This window comes from Alosa sapidissima, chromosome 11, assembly GCF_018492685.1.
Source record: "Alosa sapidissima isolate fAloSap1 chromosome 11, fAloSap1.pri, whole genome shotgun sequence".
In the NCBI taxonomy this organism is placed as follows: domain Eukaryota; kingdom Metazoa; phylum Chordata; class Actinopteri; order Clupeiformes; family Clupeidae; genus Alosa; species Alosa sapidissima.
Window position 1 is genome coordinate 3,455,659 of NC_055967.1, and position 20,270 is coordinate 3,475,928.

Consider the following 20,270-nt stretch of genomic DNA (forward strand, 5'->3'; position numbering starts at 1 on the left):
TATTTCATTAAGCACTTGACACAAGAATGAGAACAAATAGACATGTCATCAGCATCATGTTCATATGATATCATGATCAGAGAACAAAACCCTATACTACAGTATAACCTTGTAATGAGATTGAAAAATAGAACTCACACAATCATTGAGGAAAACTTGTAGCTTTATTACAAATAAAAGAACTTGGAACGTGGCCAGAAAATACAAGATTGTTTTTTTTTTAAGTAGTACTAGCAATTCTGCTTTACCTATGAAAGGCTGCCAATTTAAAAGCTGGTCATGAAACATCTCCGACCTGATCACTTTGGATTTAGATGTCCTTGGATAGCTTAAATCAGGCCTTCCTTTCAGTCTTGCGTAATTGTCTTGGTCATAAGTGCACAGGGTGACTGATGCAAACACTTGTCCATCACTTCCACCAATATCCTTTTTTTAACAACATAATGCCAACCTTGCTACCCTCATAAAAACGAGGCGGCAGGGCTTTTTTCTTTCCAAAATAGACATTGAATATATATAGATATCACTATATATATATATATATATATATATACATACACACACATATATATATATATATATACTTATATATTATATATATATACACATTCATACATACATATCTTTATTTATGTGATGTCCAAAAATTAAAAAATGTACACATTTATTACAAAATTGTAACAAAGACTGGAAAGTGTTTATCATTCAGTCTGCAATGATGACGCTTGGTGATTTCACAACCTTTCCATGAAGGATTGTCCACAGGTTGTGTGAAACGGTCACTTAAACGGTCTCTGGTTTGTAATTACTTGAGGTGGGCTGAGTAGCCTTTCAGATCAAGTTCCTCCACAGAGTGCTTCTGGGACCATACTGCTGAGTTGTGGGAATGTGTCACACTAATAGGTCAGGAAGAAGTAAAGATGAAAGAGAGAACTGAACATTTTCCCACGTAAAAAAAGGACAACTTTCGTGTTCCTTTATTATCAAGTAGAGCAACAATGAACACTGCATGTCTTCTAACCCATCGGTTTTGACAATGTTGTAATTGCTGTACTTCTCCGTGCTGCTGATTTCAGTTCTGTACGCTTTGAAAAACTAAAGCATACCGCTTTTGTTCCGTCACTTAGGCATGTGCTATACGGTCATTTCTTGTGCCTTGAGTCAGATGGTCATCTGGCTTGAGGCGTAAACAAAACACAGACCCTGCTGAAATGAAATGAGAAGTCAACATGGGGGATGGGGGATGGGGGGGGGGGGATGGGGGGGGGGATTAAAAACTGAATGAATGGGATGCTGGAGAGTAGCATGGAGGTGGTGAGGCAGGGCCTTTCTCCCCTTTGGTGGTAATCCAGTCCAGCCATGCCCTTCCCAGTCCTTTACCAGGTTTGGTGTGGACTTTACAACCAGAAGCACTGAGCAGCAGTGGTCTTTGAGCGGGCCGCCCCTCTGCTTACACTCGCCATCTCAGCAGCAGGGCAGCTTCAGAAGGCCTGCTGTGCTGGGTTGTAGTTAAAGGTTGTTGGAACATGTGGCCGTTCCTCTAGCTTGTCATACTCAAGGTGAAATTCCTGGGAGATAGACATTTATACTGTAAACATGATCATTACTCAAATTCACACACTAAATTTCAAGCCACAAAAACATTTTGACAGTTTTATCGGATCATATACACTACTACACTACAAAATGACATGTATATCCCCTTTTGTGTAGCTGTAAATGGCGGATTTTTAAAAACAGAATATCAATATTGTCTACAATATTCACTCAAAAGCCAAAGTAATTACAATAAAAGTGTTTCACAGTTATGTCTGTGCATCTGAAGATGAAGTATTTAGTGTAGAATCAGTCAGCTGATATTTAGTCTGAAACAGGCAGTCACAAGAACCACTTAGCAGTCTGACTGGAAGATCCAATGAAGTACCTATCAAGCCAATTCAACCTGTGGGCTGTGCTTCAGGAAGCACTGGGGGACATTTTGGCAGACTAGAACTAGAATGTCAAAGGTCTACAAGGATGTAATTGCTGTAAGAGGATTTTTAGTACAAACCCATGTCAAATGTAAGGCATTGTTTCTAACTTATCTATTAATCAATGTCTTGATTATGACATTTATTTGATGGATAATTTTTTTTTTACACAAAAAGACATTTTGTATTTGATTCAAAGTCTTTGAATGGCAAACATTGTGAATAACTGCTTTATGTGATACTATGAGGTTTATTACCATTTCTAAATGTTTGTACGTTGTTAACTGCAATGTTTCAAATATCTCTACTATCTACTGTATGAGTCATAACACAACACACAAACCAGTAAACTGAGTAATCCAAACAACTTATTATATGATTCTATCTGCAGAATCGTGCATGTGAATACACTGCACTTTGAATACTGGGGAAAATTGTCAGAAATGCTCATACAACAAACTACTTTGATCTTTCAGTGTTTAATGAGTGACTAATTAACATCGTGTCTTAATTATCTTGACAACAAACAATTGTGATAATTTATTGTTGTCATTGCCATCTTTGCCAACAAAGATTAGAAGACATGGCACAGTTGGACTCTACAGTCCAGAGATCAGTTTTCTAGGCAACCTATCTCTATGCACTGCCTGGGGAAAAGAGTGTTGGGGAAGAAAAGCAAAGTCATTGGCTTTACCTTAGCTACCTTCCTCCAGTTAAGACAGTCAAAGAAGTAATAAGTCCCCCTCTCATAAGTGTTGGTCTTCAGTGTGGGCTCCATGCCTGGGGCCCTTGTGATCCAAACCCGCTCCTCCTTATGGTACCTCCAGTCCCTATTGAAACTTTAAGCACAGAAGGCCAAACAATACCAAAAATGATCTGTGAGCAATACTGTTTTTAAGCAGAAATGAGCTGACTGGCAACAAAGTCTGGTGTACATAACTGATCACATATCAGTTGGAATGTTTGCATAGATTGATGATGAGCAGTAATGGAGGCTACTTTGAAATTCTATACTTTGAATAGAATTGCTAATCTTGTCTCTGAGGCCGGCCTTTATCTACTGAGTAAACAGGTTTGGAATCAGATGGATTCCAAAAAATAAGAAACTGCCCAACTAACTATTCTCCTACTCTACAATACTGCGCCAGATTTAATACCGCAAGCCCATGCCAAATTAAAAACGTGTGCACATGAGTTTAGACTTTCATTATACCCTCTACTCATGTCCAGATTGATAAATGCCACGCTTTGTGTGGAAACAACCAAATGCCTGTTTATGTTGTATGTTTGTCTCGTAAACTAGGGCCGAGGTGTCCATTCTTATACAGCTGGTCTTGACATATTCTATTAATGCATATCCAATATGGTGAACCAGTTCCAATTTCATTTAAAATATGCAGTTAGTACATAGTAAGCTTATTTTTATTGGGAAGTGTAAGCTCAGACCATGATTTGTACCATGATATACTGTTTTCTTTTTACTTTTTTATGATTGTGGACCAATCTGACTTTTCCAGTCCCGACTTTGGGTCAACTGATTCCAAGTACCTATTTGATACCAGCATTTTATTAGTGTTAAGACTAAATAACCATAACAATTAGACATAGAACTGTTTATTTAAAATATTTTTAGCTCCCTCCATGCAATGTTATCTCTCCTTTTAGCAAAAGTAGTGCAGATGCGAATTCAATTTAATAGATTGGGCCCATGAATTGGCTCCAGTGTCACTGATCCCAATCCAGCTATTTGAACCAGTATTATACTGATATCTGATATTGGATCGGTGCATTGCACCCCTGGCAACTTGTGAACATTTGGAACAAAACTATACTTACAGCTCTACTGCTGCTAGGAGTTGCAAGAGATCTCCTCCATTCATGTAATACAGGTAGAAAAGAAGATCTTCGCCATAACGAGCCAACTTTATGGCAGCCAGCTATTGGAGTAGAAACAGAGTGAATTAGAAATATTCCCTGTGATTTTAGGCATGTCTGTATTCAGCATATTCACTGAAAATAACCTAACATGCAAAACTCCATAATCATGAGGAAACGCTGTTCACTGATTCTGCTATGTGTGACTGTGTTTTTAGTTTAAAACGTTCAAAATGACCTAGAAATACAGTAGCAACAGAATGTAAAGTAATGTAAACTACACATAGCCATTTAAAAACAAATAGGTTTACCAAATAGCAAGCAAATACTATTGGACACATACCTTATCCCTTATGTGGATGTTGGTCAAGTACTCTGAAGGGACATGAAAGTCTTAAAAATAAAAATAAAAAAGTTGAACGGGTTTGACATGACATGAAATAATTTATGTTGAATAAGTTGATAAATGTGAAGCCTCCCATGGCTCAGAGTAGATAGGATCGGCTCTTACCAATGTCCTGTGGTCGACACGGTGCCGAGGCCCAAGGAGAGGCAAACTTGGGGTACAGATTTCTGTCAAAGGAGACTCTGGTTATGGTGACATGTTACTGTACTTGCAAAATAAATACAGAAATATTTCATTGCATAAAAATAAGTTACCTATGACCTTTGAAAAAACAACCGGTTAACTTAGAAGCATAGAACTAGAAGCACATAGAAGCATTGCATAGAAAACAACAGGCTAAGGGACTGTACGATATAGCGGGGAGGGAGGGCCGGTCGCCAGACGATCGGGTTAAAAATGTTCTGCCTGGCCCTCCCCCCTGGTCAATTTGTTTTTCCAGGGGCCTCCTCCCGGCTCAAAAAAATTCTCCTAGGCCCTCCCCCCTACGTGAATCAAATAAAACTGGTCGAAAAATAACGTTTACAAGGTTAAAACGGCCAGCAAATGTCATAAGCACACATACACACACACACACGGGTAGGCTACACACCAGTGTTGCGCGGGTTTGGTCACAAGCGGCCCGCAGTCGCCCGATATTTTAATCAACCCGACCGCAACTCTATTTGCTCTAATATTCTCTAATATTAATTAGGACAAAATTATACCCGACCCGCGATCCGACCCGCTTATTTTGCTGTATTGATGCTAGCCTTCTTGTGATATTTTAAGTAGGCCTATTTGTAGAAAATATATATTTAATTAATTTTAACTGACCCGCCCGCAAATAACCCGAATATCATTAAAATATTTCGTTTATGACTCATAACCGCGGGTGACAAGCTTACGAGTGTGGTTGTGGGAGATTCAGGTAGGGTTGTGACTTTTTGGACTCGCCCACTCTGTCAAAGAGACGTGAATCATGTTTTGGCCTACAAACCTTTTAAAATATCGAAAACGGATCATTGATCAGGGAAAAAAAATATCATGGATCAGGAAAAAATAATTTTCCTCGGCCCTCCCCCCAGGCCAAAAAAGTTCTCCTGGGCCTTCCCCTAAGGCTTTTTCTGCGCATTCGCACTGCATGGAACTGGGGGCGATTATAGTTCCTCTGACTGCAGTTCCTATAACTATTTTAGCTTCTACTTCAGGGTAGGGTCTTTTCCCTGGACATAGAAACCATGACTGACATACTTACATATTGATTGGTCAAGCACAATAGCCAACTTAGCCAAGGCAGCAGAAGCACCATTTTTAAAGATCAGTGTAATTATGGCCATTATGAGGAGGTGGTGCATATATATCAAAAATAAATCTTACTCAGGTGAATTGAGATTGAGTCCTAGTGTTGTTAGGTCACTTCCTAGTGCCAAATGAACCATCCCAGGGTCTGTCTCGGCTGCCCGGATGAAGGTCAACAGTCCAATCATGCCAAACTGGTCTGTTACCATCCCAGAGGGAATGTTGGTCACCTTGCCTAAGAATCATAGTAGTGACAGATAAAAAAAAATTAGCTGTCCATCTATGGTTAGCGTTATCTGTATTATTCCCTGTCTATCATGTCACTACTACAGCTACATCTACACTACATGACCAGGGAATTTACTCATGACATTTTCAATATTTATAGTGGTAAAAATATACTGTACATTTAATCAATATGTCGGATACATTGACATGTAACTTGCGACTTTGGTGTTCTAAACACCTTTCTCTACTAGCTATGTTACACAAGCATACAACTGTTTAATACTACCAACTAGAATGTACTCTTGTTTTAATGGTTTACTAGACAACAGCTCACCATCAGGTAAAACCTGAATTCCTTTCTTTTGCTGGTTGTTGTTCTGTGTTGATGATGCCTTATCACCAGGGAACTTGGGACCATCCACACTAGAACTGGTCTTGCCTGATGAGTTTAGATTCTGTTCAACGGAAAAAAGGGCATGTTAGACTCACTGTCATTAATCACAAACAATATGTTATGCATAACATGGCTCAGGGACACTATTAATCCTAAATGAAATACTTGTTAAGTATATCAAAAGTGTTTTAAGCCTGGTTCATATATGGAACCCAGGGCTGTTGAAGGCGATGCCCTGGTCAAAGTTGATGTGCGAAGCCTTGCTCATTCACATGCATGCACATGAATTGCATTTACACGCACCTTGCAATTCTAGTTCTTCTGCAAGTGTGATCTCTGTGCAATGCAGTTTTAATGCAGAGTATAAGCATCATCTTTGGTGTAACACAGTTGTGCTATGCTTCAGTGCAAATTTGCAAGTGCACAACCACTTAAGACAGCAGTTAAGCTAATTACCAGATATACACAAATTCTACCTGGAAATATATAATATGTTTGCATTAATGCATTTTGTTAAGTACATATTAAACTGCTAACAATATATTATTCCAAGATATTCCATGACTGCCCCACAAATGAAAAAAATCCCTAACTTTCCATGTCTGGAATAGACTTTATCAAATTTCCATGATATTCCAGAAATTCCATGACCCGTGGGAGCTTGAATGTTCAATCCCTGTATATCACCATCCTGAAAACCAGTAGTTGCTGTTGATCAAAGGCATCAAAGCCACTTTGTCACCCTTGAGCATAAAAAAAAGAAATCCACCATCTGTGACCATACAAAATGTACTGTAAATTAACTTTGAGAAATAGACATGGCTTGCTTCACATCAAATGAAAGCTAAAATGGAAATCAAGCATGATAATAAAAAAAAGAATAAGTGATACTATACAAAAGTTAGGTCCAATCTAAATATTTATTAATATCGGATTGGACGACAGGGATTCCATGAGTGCTGATATCCTGCAACATCCCACACGACTTCCCTTGTGTGAGGAACCCCAGAGATGCGGGACTAGTGTAGGGGGCACCCTGGGATGAGAGAAGTATGGCTGGTGGGTGTATGAGATGCCAGTGTGCGCATGGGCACGGTTCACAAAGGGGAAGGTAGTGTGACGGAGTGCAGTCAGTATGGTTGAGTATGCGCCCCGACTGCCACATCAACAAGCCTGGATGCGCTCAAGCTGCAGGTTTGGTTCGTCTGGGTTTGAGGCCAGTGAGGTGACTGCTAGGGAGAGCACTTCGCTACATGAATAAACAAAGATTTCAGCTTCAACTGTCAAAAAAATTGGTCGGGATGCAAAGAAAAATCCTCAAGCTAAAATACAGTCAAGCAAGTGGGGTGACTGTTTCCACAATAAGGAGGGACTTTCACATAAACATGCAGCATGGTTGGGTTCTTAGAAAAAGTAATTTCTGTGCCAATGATGTCCCATTTACACTTTCTCATTTAGCAGCCACTTTTATGCAAAGCCACTTACAAAAATGAGGAAAAACATTCAAGCTCCAATGCATAGCAAACCTTAGGTAGCAATTAATACTACATCTATGCTGTGATACCTTTAATCCCTACCAATAAATTTTTTTTGTTTTGTTTTTTGTTTTGTTCTACAATGCAAAAATAAAAAGTAAAAGAAAGAGCCATACATGAATGTGTCTAAAGGTGTGTCTAAACTTGACAGATAGTGTATACAAAAGGTCCATTTTTGTAACCATTGCTTTTGTGTTCACATTATGTTAAGTGTTTCCCACAGAATTCAATTCTATTTGTGGTGGTAGGTTTACAGAATTAACTTGAAAGCAACAGTTTTTAACAAATTAGCACAGCGTGGCTGCAGCGATGCAGATTTAAGCACAATTTAGCCAGTCGATTTTTATGCCAACAATTGCAGGATTGTTAATGTTTTCTTTAAATGTGAATGTAGGTTTGTTGAGAGACAAGGAGAGGCTGCGCAAAGGTGTACATAGCGCTTCAAAGAACGAAATCCATACAATTTAAACAGTACAACATGGAAAATCATTGTGTGGTGGTCACTGTTGATATTGTGGTGGGCCGCCACAAATAAGCCAATGTATGGGAAACACTGATGTTAATTAATACTAAATTCTCTCATTATAGGTGATTATGATGAGAAAGTGTGGTGGTTAATTTCATGATGGTTTGTCAATACTATGTTCGCTTGCTAATTAATACGTTTTCGAACAGAAAAAGAGTTTGGTATAAAGGCCAATTTGTAGTCCAGGTGACAAACATCACTTGTCACCTGGACAACACATTTGCTTTTAGGGTGCTTTTATATACAGGTACAGTATAACTTACTGATTTGCTGTCATCACTGGTTAATGTGGGATCCTTATAATTAGGCCCAGGAAGTGCAGGGAAGTCCTCATTGTGGATGGAGAAATCCTGAGACTGTTCATTTGATGGTTTAGTGACCATCCCAACTAAAGCCAAAAGAGACCATGTGTAATCAGATATCTATACAATCACCATTAAAATCAATAAAAAAATGCACATACTAAATGTAAACATTACACATCCATGTATGCGTACCATAGGGGGCTCTCCCCGCCAGTGGGTTGTGCAATGGAGTAGGATTGCCACCTCCTTCCCTCCGAGTTCTGTCTGCCAAAGCTGGGAAGTCTGAAAGATCTAGTCCCGTCACATTTTCACTCCCATCTGTCACAGAATGAGAAACATAAAAAAAAAACTGTGTTACACAATTTAAACGTTGTCTCTTTAGCTTTGTTAATAGTAACTGGTAATAGGTCCAACAGCTTTTTCGTCCACAAACGTTTACTAGCGCGGCAAACCGGTTTTACCAATCATCTGCGTTTTAGTGAAGGTAAAAAAGAGAGTAATTAGTGTAGCTGTGCAGCCATATCATATAATCAAGGGTAACGTCTTCCAGGCCTCCACGAAAAATAGGATTTTGTAAGGTTGAGGGAGCAAGTGAGTAGTAGAATGCCAATTTTCTTATCGCTACTCTGAATTAGCCTGGTGCTACAGGCATGAGTAAGTGCAGAGCCAATAATAATTGAATAATTAATGCAAAAGATATTGTTAAAAATATCAGTAAAAGAAGCACACATCGTCTTTCTCCACTCTACTGTAGCTACTCCCTCTCTCACACAGCACAGCGCAACGCAGGACCAGAGACAGAGGGGGTAAGTGGAGTTTTGGCAGCACTGAATCAGGGCACAGTGTGGGTCAAGATGCAAGATGTTTGGATGGTTATCGTGTCTGAACTCAACAATAAATACTCCCTGTATGCAGTTCCCTTGCATAAAATGATTCCGCTGATTTTGAAACAACACGCCAAACACGGGTACGCAGTGGCTATTCAAAATGATGCAAAATTGATGTGCTGACACTGACACTTCGAATAGGTCAGGTTACTTAGGACTTGAGACTTTGAATAAACAAACGACAATTCCGACTGCAAGGTCCCAAATTGAAACGAGCGATTGGCAAATGGTCCCGAATTTAAGGACGTTTCAGTCCTGCCAAACAGTTACAGCAACGAGTGGCAGACAGAGCGACATGTCACTTATGCTGCCAAAGACTGTTTTTGAGTCACATCGTTGCAAATCTCATATGATGATGCATCTTTCTACAAAATGGTCTTCTATATCAGGGGTTGTCAACCAGTGGTCTGCGGCCCACTTGTGGTCCATGAGGACAGTATTTTTATTCAGTGGTGGTCCAGGTGTTAAGTAATTAGTCAGAATGATGGTCCCTGGTTCCAAATCAGTTGAAAACCCCTGTTCTATATCATTAAGTTATTCAATAGGCTAAACATATAGCCTTACATCAAAGCTTTACATGTAGGCTTATGTCATTTTGATCAGCTACAGACAACGAGTGGCAGACAGAACGTAATGTTACTTATAGGCTACTACAGATTGTTTTGGATTCAAATCGTTGCAAATTTCATACAATAATGCATCATTCCACAAAATGGTTTGTCCTCTCGATCAGGAAGTTATTCAATAAGCTTAACAATAAACATATAGCCTTAACTCAAAACAGCTGTTAGGCTTATGTCCTTTTGATCTGTAAAAATGTCACATGCAGCCATGCCTAAATTATGCTCACTGCACATTTATTATAGGCTAATGTATTATAATATAATATTCAGTATTCATTATTGAATGCTTAGCTGAAATGATGTTTTTCCCCCATCATTCTATTTTTAAAGCAGGCATACCTGCGGGCATGTAATTGGGCTACGGGTTTTCTACAGTTTCTACATGTTTAAACAGGCACTGCACTAGTGACAATCAGGGATTCCAAACGTTACTTCCTACTTTACAAACTGACAATAAACAGCATCGGCAGTCAGGAAACAATGTATGTGTGCCTACCTTTGCTGTAAATAAATTTACACACTCTACCAACTGCAATTTTTGATGTTTGTAGGCGTTGCTACTACCGTTTACCACAGCCACTTTCGATTTCAAAACTATAGCGTCATCCTCTCCCGTTGCTGATTGGGCAGGTAATCTGCCGACCAATGGAAACGTTAGTGAACAATGGTGTTCCAGGCTAGTATCTCCCTGAAAGGAGAACTAAGTGAGCGTGGCCAGGCTAACTTTAAATAGCGGAAAAAAACAAAACGTTTTTTTATTACTTGCTGGGAGCAGTTGGACCCGGAGAAAGAATTATGGGCACGTTATTGCATCATGACTTAACAACCAGATACGTTTCTCTAACCATACTCACTCTTAAAAATGTGTGCCTTCACAATGTGTTTGAACTCAGAAGAGTCAGTAATGGAACCATGAATTGGGTCTGAGATTTCTGATACTTGGACACTAACCTGTTCCGTTGAAGATATTACTTGATAGAGAGCTGTTCATCCCAAATGCCTGGTTCCTGTTCATTCCAAACCCAGACATACTATGGGAAACACAAATGATCGGCTATTAATGACAGCAACAGTCAAACCATTCCTTAAATAAAACAAGTTGGACACTTTCCAAGGCATGCATTAAGTATGTTTACAGACTGAAATGTTTCTTAAAACAGGGCTCAATCTAAAATTAACATTTCAAAATCACAGACTGAAACAGTCCCAGACAAAAATACCTTACAGCCAGTTATTAATTTCTCAAACATTTGGTGTGTAAGAGACTATTTGCCAAATCATTTTGAGCTTATTCTTAAACTATTACATATAGCATGCATAAATAGGCTACATTAAATACATTTCAATTAATGGCCTACCCTCGTACTATTTTATAGAACATGCAGAAGACCAACCCAATAACAAACTCCCAATAGACTTGACCTATTAGGCATAGTCATAGTGCAATGTGCAAATGTAGAGGTTTTGGTGTCATTCATGCTTTCCCAACATGCATTGTGTGTGTGTGTGTGTGTGTGTGTGTGTGTGTGTGTGTGTGAGCTTCACCTGTTGATGGTGAATGGCTGGCGTGCTGGCTGCTGCTTGGGCATGCAGATGATGCTGGGCGAGCTACGGTTGGGGCTGCCCAGTCCTGAACTACCCATGCTGTTGGTCCTGCCACTCATGCCCAGGCCAGGGCCAACCTGCGAGTGGTTAATCATGTTTCTGGTGTTCATGGGCAGGATCCCTCTGTTGACCACACCAGGATTTTGGGGTGAAAATTCTGGTTATGAATAAACAATATCTACAACAATTCTGATAGTTGTGTGCACTTTCATAGAAGGATCTTGTCTTTTAACCTTTTAACATCTTTAAGAGAATGAGCCCCTACAACAAGGCATTCAACTCCATAATAAACTAATAATACTTACCTGTTAGGTGAGGGTGGAGTATGGAGGGACACTGTTGGAACCCCTGTTGTTGGAGTAATATGGCTCGGTAGTTGGACGCTTTGTGTTAGGCTGCGATTTAGTTGTGGGGTATTATTGCTCATGCCCCTTATAGAGAACCCTAGTGCGCCTGGAACAGACAACAAACTACTGTGAGTTTACCAACAAAACTGACTAAATTTAATGTGCAGCAAACTAGATGGCAATGTGTAGCAATCACTGTAAAAGACATCCACAGAGGATTAATTGAAAGCCAGTTAACTGAAGAGGTTCAGACAGATAACGTGCAAGGTTTGACTTACTTTGGGGCCCGTATAGACTTGCACCCAGTTGTGACAACTGTCCTGATGATGAGGGTGAAGGAGATGCAAGCATCTAGAGAGGACACAACAGAGATGTTCGTTACACCACAGCATAATAGACTCTCTCCCTACTGGAAAAGTCATCCCATAGAATATCAGGCGCTAACACTGCACTTATACATATACTTGACATATATAAGCTACTGTAACTAATGTGAGGCAACACTAACCTAATATTTTACTTTTTATGTTTGATCTTATAAGAACACAAAATAATAAGGACACACAGGCCTAGCTGTACTTACGTCTTTTTCTGATCGATGCTGAAACATTGATGGCTGGCCATAGTACATACTGTCATCAGGGTAGTCACTATCGACTCCCTCTCCAAACTTCTTTCTTGTAGCACTAAACATGCCGTTTGTCACCTAGTAATAAAATGTTGAGTCAGTTGGTCTTATTAATTGATCTTCAAAAAAAAAAAAAGATTATTAAATTAAAAACAGCACAACATAAACCCAGAGAACAGGTTTTACATTTTATAACAGTCAAAGTTATAAAATTAGGCCTAATACATGCCTTATAAAATATATGTATTAATAAGTGACACTAGCACTATAAATCACATGAAAAATGATGGATTGTGTATGATTGTGTAATTCAAGACTAAAAAAAATAGAAGGGAACACTAGAAAACCTGCATGCTTGATCTCATTCTGCAGAAGAGGCCTAGTACTCCATTACAGGGTCTAGTACTCCATTACAGGGCCTAGTACTCCATTAGAAATGAGGAAAAGTGAAACTCAATGTCTGACATGACTCATTAAAACCACTACAGGTCAAACATGTTCATTATTTGTAATACAAACCATCATTAACAATGATCTTATTTTATTCATTTTATGATTGATATGTCAACAGGGACCCCCAAGCTCTCTAAAGGTGGGGCAAAATATTTTTTTCTGAAACAAATAAATAAAATTCATGCCGTAGAGGGGTAATTATAGGAGACCGTTATTAAGATACATTGTAAACTGGAGTTCGCCTAAGCATCTAAATGCTACATCATCTATATTCCTTACTCATGGGTATACTGAAGAAAGCATTAATCCATCTGTTTGTTATGGAAATATGGCGAACACTAAAATTGATTCAATTGAATCAATTGTCTGACCAGCCATAACAACAAATGAGTTGTAACATCAGTATACACCAGCCGGTAATCATAATAAATAATACTATTTGTTTAAAGTTAGGGCATCCTTCACCTACACCGGCTTTGATCAAGTTAACTGATGGTAACTTAAAATAGGACTGAATTATCACTCTTAACATAATAATAACGTGGACTCCTCTGGGTTGATACCAAATCGGAGACTGCAAATGCAACATGCTAACTCTTTGTAACACACAATAGGTAAAGTAGTGAACATGCAAATGGCAGCTACTACAAATGCAGATGCCATATAAGCTAGTAAACTACTTAACTACGAAAGCAGCCACCACACTACAATCATCAAGGTAGTATTCTGCAATAAAGAAAAGTTATCTAACCATGTTGAGGCTTCAGTGGAATTAAGCTAACTCACAAAGCTAAGGTAGCTGAAATGTCCAGTGACAGTGGGCTAACGTTAGCTGCCACTGTTTTTAGGACCCATCAAAATACTGTCATACCAAATTAAACCAAACACGATTACAATCCAGCATAAGTGACAGAGCTGCAGTGACTAACTTGACAAGCTGATTGCCTCACTAACTAAAAACATTACTACTGGTTATATTCGAATTCATATAAAACATTACACAACCCCATCATAACAGATAGCCCAGATCAACAGTAGTTACGTTGCTAACTAGCTAAACACCAAGCTATGGATGGGACAAGTGCCGAGGCAGCTATGGCAAGATAGCTATCGGATAATGCAACTGGTCCGCGTGACTCCAACTAAGTTTCTTCATCAGCTGTTAGGGCAGTAAGTTAATGTGAGTTTAAATAGTTCACACTAGTTCACACTACCATCGTCTTTTACTAAACAGATATTTCGAAATGCAAGGCCTGCTTCGAGGCAATACTTCGTAAGCATGCTAACAGTAGCTAACTAGCTAGCTATCAAGCTAACCAGGTACCTCAGACAAAACTGTTATTTCTAATGCTCAGAAATGTTTACTCACTTCACTCACTCCGATTATACATCACTCGCAATTTGACTACAAACGGCTCTGAATGACCATGTAGCAATTGTGTCCCACCACCTAAAAGCGTGAACGTTTTGGATAAAAGAAAGACATGGAACTCACCACATCAATTTCCCTTCTCGCAGATCCAAGATGGCTGTGGATTCTACGATAGAGAATCCTGGGTGAGCACCCTTTACCCTTTGACCCCATCATAACATTATACATGACCTTCACACTCCTTCAATGAGTATTGCTGTGATGTTGCATCTAGTGTCTACTTTTCTTTAATAACACACACACACGCACACACACACACACACACACACACACACACACACACAGAACAGAGAGACACACAGACACACACAGTAGGCTATAGCCTAGGCCTACATGACCTCTTGGTTTGATACATTTCCCCTAGACATCATTTGGACATAGACACTAGGCCTGCACCACTCTAGATTGACAGTCCAATTTCCAAGCTTCTTGGGAAAAACAGGGGATTCACAGAGAGGATGTCTGTGATTATTCTTTGATGAAGCCTAAACATTTCACAAAAAATGATGTACCGAAGAAGAGTGTATATTCAATGAAGACAAACATCTTCTTGATCCCAGGTTCACTTTCCAAACATTCAACGCAACTTCATATTTGTCTTACATATTTTAATTAAACTATATGTAAATTATATAATTGGGATATAAATTCGATATTACAAATTTGTTCAGTTTATGACTTGCTGATTTCAGTCATAGCCTCAGGGTGATTCAGAAATTAATGCTTCTGTTATCTTAATGCTTCTGTTATCTATCACATGTCATGAAATAAAGGCAAGGTATAAAGGATGCATGCACATTGTTTCCTTTTTGATCATGTCTTTTGTTAAAGACTTTGGCACAATGCTGCATTATTTGTTATGGTTTCTGATTTATTGTAATTTAAAGGAATTTATTGACTTGTTTGTTTGTTTGTCTTTGTCTTCTTTGACGTCTTTGTTTTGCTCATATTTCTGTAACATGATGCAGTTTGAGCATGTATGATAAAAAAAGACAAGCCACTTATTGGACATTATCTACATTTTCTTTCTTATCAGTTTCCATGTGGGACAGAGGCCCTTGCAGGGATGCTCTTATGAGCTATAAGTGGTAGCAGCTAAAAACAGTCTATCAGCATAAGCTAAGGACCTGAGACACAGCCCTGATAAAGAAAACAGAATTCCTCTGTTTTATCAACTTGGGAAATTGCTGTAATAACAGTACTAAAGATATTAATAAATGCAGCACACCATCAGGACAGAATAAAGGGTGGTTAAGCAGTCACTGAGATGTTTGAGTATAGCTGTTTTGCTGATACCACAGAGACACATTCACTGAAGTTGTTTTGTTTGTTCCTTTGATTTTGCTGTTGAACATTTTATAACTTTAATGATTTGAAGAGGTGTCGGCTAATTCAAGACAAAATATGTCACCATTGTTCAGCGTGAGGCCATGTGACTTTTGACTGCTCTTAAGCCCTTTCAATGCCATCACCAAACACTTACAGCAGGAGGGTAGCAACAGTCCTCTACCCACAGAGGTGCAGTGCAAAACCAAACTCTCGCACTGTCAAATGCAGCAGCAAAGAGTTTGGGAGTCAAACTTTATTAGTGTAATGTCAACATGGAATGAGAAAATGTGTGCTTATAGGACACATAATTCAGATTGTTGACATCCTTTTGGAAAAGAGGTGCATTATTTGATGGGATTGATTTGGGATTGCTAGTTGGCTCTGGGACAATCCTACCAAAGGGTTAAGTGTGAGTCTGGTTGCTGGCAGGACCCTGTGGCAGTGGGAAGGAGTTTGCTGTTAGGAAGGAGTTTACTGTTCGATCATCATTTGCTCATATTTTAGGCATAGGAACCAAGGAAACAGTGGTCTTAGCAGGTCTCATGAAGAAGGATACATTTTTCCCCACTGAACCTTTTACAAGAGCAGAGAACAGAGGAGAATGTTGATGTAAATGCCAACAACTGGAACTTTTCTGAAGAATTAACTCTGGAATAAACTTATATGGAATCATCCACATTAGTAAGTAGTGACAATGGAAAGGAATTCATTTTGAGCTTATACACGTCAGAATTATGTAGACATGAGAACAGCATCTAAATGAGACATTTTCAAACTTTTTCTTTGACTTTTAAAACAATGCATTTTAGTGGGTAGAATGGGTAATGTCCTGCGTGGTATTGTGGCCTTCATACCCACAGAGCGCTGTCAGCAATTCTTGGTGGGTGACATTAAGGAGATGCCCTTGGATTGTACACTGGATCTGAGTTGCCGCCAGTTAAGACACTTTCCAAACAGAATCTGTGTTTTTAATGAGCTGGTTAAGCTGTACCTAAGTGACAACCATCTGAGCAGCCTTCCGCCAGATTTGAAAAGATTGTGCAAGCTACAACTGCTGGCCCTGGACTTCAACTGTTTTGAAGAGTTTCCTGTTGCTATATGTAGCTTGCCAGAGCTTAATATTCTTTACCTTGGTAACAACCGTTTGGCTGATCTTCCTCAGGAAATGACAAAACTGAAAGAGCTGAAGACCCTGTGGTTGGAGAGTAACTGCCTCACTATTTTTCCCGACGTGATTTGTCAGCTCCCAAACCTCAAGACACTCCATCTGGGCTACAACCAAATCCGTACCTTGCCCACTGAGTTAAGCGGGCTGGAAGAGCTGCGCAGTATTTGGCTGGCAGGCAACTTGCTGAGTGAGTTTCCAACAGTGCTACTAGAGATGCACTTCCTGGAAGTGATTGATGTGGACCGCAATCGCATTCGTCACTTTCCCTGCCTGTCCCATTTGCAAGCGCTGAAGCTAATTATATACGACCATAACCCCTGTGTGAATGTACCAGTGGTTGGAGAGGGTGTAAGACGAGTTGGCCGCTGGGCAGACTGCGATGATGATGAGGATGATGAGGATATGGGAAAAGTGCTGTCAGAGCCTTTTGGGGAGGCAAAGGAGCATATTCCAGAAAATGACACAAAATCAGAGACAGTGGTAGCCCCTGACCTCAATGAACTTTTGTAGTAGTCAAGCAAATCAGTAATCAGAATGTTAATTGTATTATTTTTGTTGGTATGCCCAAATATCAAATCTAATTTACAAATAGTAAAGTAACCCTTCATGCAACTGATTTGGACACAAATTTTTGCATGATACATTTATTGCATTTGATTAAATTATTTTACGAAACCATATGCAATATTGTCTAGGTAAATATATTCAAGGATGCAAAAGTGACACAAACATCTTTGATTTAAATAAATTGTTCTCAGAACCTTCTTCCTCAACAGACCTGTGTGCAGCATTAATGGATGACTTAAACTACATTACGGTGTATTTGTAATCTTGATTCCTGTATAATTCTTGACAGATTTTAGCCTGGGAATACCCATACGACCTTTCGACAAATTTGGGATTTGCTCTGCAGGTCCGCCTGGTCAAGAGGCCACTGAAGCCCATTTCCAACGTCCCTAAAACATGGGCATGCAAATACAATCGCTAATCCGGCATGGACGTGTATTTTTTGGGGATAGAGTAAGCAACTGCATTTCAAACCTTCATTTACAAGATTGCTACACTTTTGAAATTATTTGTTTAACGTAGAGTTTAATGTACCAATTTAAGTTTAATTTCACTGCTAGTTAAGCCCCTGTTGGAAGTCATAGGTCAATGAATCTTTTCCAGACCCATAGTACAAGTGTGACAGCCTGGGTAGACAGATTTGGGGGTGAGCTTTGAATTATGCATTTTTATGATCTTCTCATTTTTGTGTTCTTTGTTGATGAGCCCCTGACTTCCTTATCTCTGTAAATGTATAATATATATATGAATAACAATAACAACAATTATAATAATAATGATGGTTGTTGTTGTTGTTATTATTATATAATAAATACAGCAGAAATACAAGTGATACTAATTAAAGAAGTAATACTGTAAGTAACCATGATGAACATGCTAGATTTGTAGATTTCTTAGGTTTTTATATTCCTTTTCAAGTCTGGAGGGGTTCTGAAGAGGTTCACAATGCCGTATCTGGTGGGACAAAAATATTTTCCATCCATGGTGTTGAGGTTCATGGCTGGTATTTGTGCGGATCATACTGAAGAGGATCCTTATGAGCAGGCAGGCAGTGCTGTTCTCCAGGAGGTTGTGGGAGCATGATGAGGTCTATGTACTGTAGGGCCTTAAATGTGAGAAGCAGGATTTTAAATTTAATTTAAAACTATAGGCAACATGGAAGCCATTGAAACTGGATGAGCAGAGGTGTAAGATGCTGGTTGATTTGGAGGGCATGATGATCCTTTCTGCAGAGTTTTTAATTAGAGCCTGTGAAGTAGGCTAGTTTATTAAGGATGCCAGACAGGATGGAATAGTCAGGCCTAACATTGACCAGCACTTTTGCACCATACTGAGAGATGGCTGGGCGACGTAATCTTGCAATATTCCGTAGATGAAAAAAGGTACTGGGAGAAACATGTATGCTGTGGAAGAAACAAATGCTCTTGCAGCAAGGTATAGGTCGTCGGAGAGGGTGAAAGTGTGTTTGCTGGAGCCAACAATCAGTTCAGTTGTATAGTATAGTAGTATAGTATAGAGTCTTTTTTGTCCTATTTTGTTAGTAATTCATAGTCATCATAAATAATACTAAGCTAACATTATACGGATGTCTTGAAAACAGGCGATGATCGTGCTATAGGCGAAAGAGAGTAAGAGTATTTTAGGCCTAGGCCTATTATGTGTTTATATATAAGTATAAGTGTATATATACTCTTTTGATCCCGTGAGGGAAATTTGGTCTCTGCATTTATCCCAATCCATAAATTAGTGAAACACACACAGTGAACACACAGCTGTGAAGCACACACTAACCCAGAGCAGTGAGCTGCCTGCTACAGTGGCGCTCTCGGGGAGCAGTGAGGGGTTAGGTGCCTTGCTCAAGGGCACTTCAGCCGTGGATGTAGGCATGGGAGAGCAGTTCTCAACCACTTCCCCCGCCCACATTTTTCCTAGTGGGCTGGGGATCGAACCGGCAACCCTTCGGTTCCAAGCCCAAAGCCAGTAGGCCACCGCTGCCCCAATACAATATAATATACAACCCCAAAACAGAAAAAGTTGGGACGTTGTGTAAAATGTGAATAAAAACAGAATGTAATAATCTGCAAATCTCTTAAACTCATATTTAGTTGCAAAAAGGACACAGACAACATATCAAATGTTGAAAATGACAAATTTGACTACTTCATGGAAAATATATGTTAATTTTGAATTTGATACCAGCAACATGTTTAAAAAAAGATAAAGAAAACAAAAGGAAGAATGTTTCACAACTAATTAGGGTAACTGGCAACACGATTGGGTATAAAAAAGAGCATCCCAGAGAGGTAGGGTCGCTTAGAAGTAAAGATGTAGGGGTATTCATCACTCTGTGTAAACCTATGTGCACAAATGATGAAACAATGTCATTTTAATGCTTCTTAACATGAAATTGTGACGTATTTAGGGAGTTCATCATCTACAGGACATAATATTATTAAAATATTCAGAGAGTCCAGAGAAATCTTTGCAAACAGGGGAAATAGCTGAAAAACAAATTGGATGGCCGTGGTCTTTTGGACCCTCAGATGGCACTGCATCAACACCTGTTTCCAGACCTGTCATTGTATGGGCTCAGGAAAACCTCTGATAACCATTGTCTACGTGCCCAGTTTGATACTCAATTCAAAAACTGCAGCCAAAATTGTAACAGCTAAAATAGTATTGAGACAGGATACAGAAAATACCACCTTCTTATT

At 39.3% G+C, this 20,270-nt stretch overlaps 2 protein-coding genes across 4 annotated transcripts; one reads left to right on the top strand and one right to left on the bottom strand.

Moving 5' to 3' along the window:
• Positions 1-145: 145 nt before the first annotated feature.
• cnot2 (CCR4-NOT transcription complex, subunit 2) lies at positions 146-14,636 on the bottom strand. 3 transcript variants are annotated; one of them, XM_042108791.1, is made up of 15 exons: positions 14,556-14,636; positions 12,563-12,685; positions 12,258-12,330; positions 11,938-12,085; positions 11,573-11,755; positions 10,979-11,058; positions 8,710-8,835; positions 8,476-8,600; positions 6,092-6,212; positions 5,608-5,764; positions 4,357-4,418; positions 4,189-4,238; positions 3,807-3,907; positions 2,665-2,809; positions 146-1,568 (listed from the first exon to the last, which is right to left on the bottom strand). In XM_042108791.1, exons 2-15 carry the CDS (start codon positions 12,671-12,673, stop codon positions 1,482-1,484), a joined length of 1,569 nt encoding a protein of 522 aa, XP_041964725.1. In that variant the 5' UTR covers positions 12,674-12,685; positions 14,556-14,636; the 3' UTR covers positions 146-1,481. The 3 variants fall into 3 exon arrangements, with proteins under 3 accessions (XP_041964725.1, XP_041964724.1, XP_041964723.1); XM_042108790.1 differs by having other exon boundaries at positions 14,430-14,565; XM_042108789.1 differs by lacking the exon at positions 14,556-14,636 and adding an exon at positions 12,955-13,031.
• Positions 14,637-15,937: 1,301 nt separating this feature from the next.
• lrrc10 (leucine rich repeat containing 10) lies at positions 15,938-18,332 on the top strand. The gene has a single exon (XM_042108865.1). It carries the CDS (start codon positions 16,639-16,641, stop codon positions 17,497-17,499), a length of 861 nt encoding a protein of 286 aa, XP_041964799.1. The 5' UTR covers positions 15,938-16,638; the 3' UTR covers positions 17,500-18,332.
• The last annotated feature ends 1,938 nt before the right edge of the window (positions 18,333-20,270 follow it).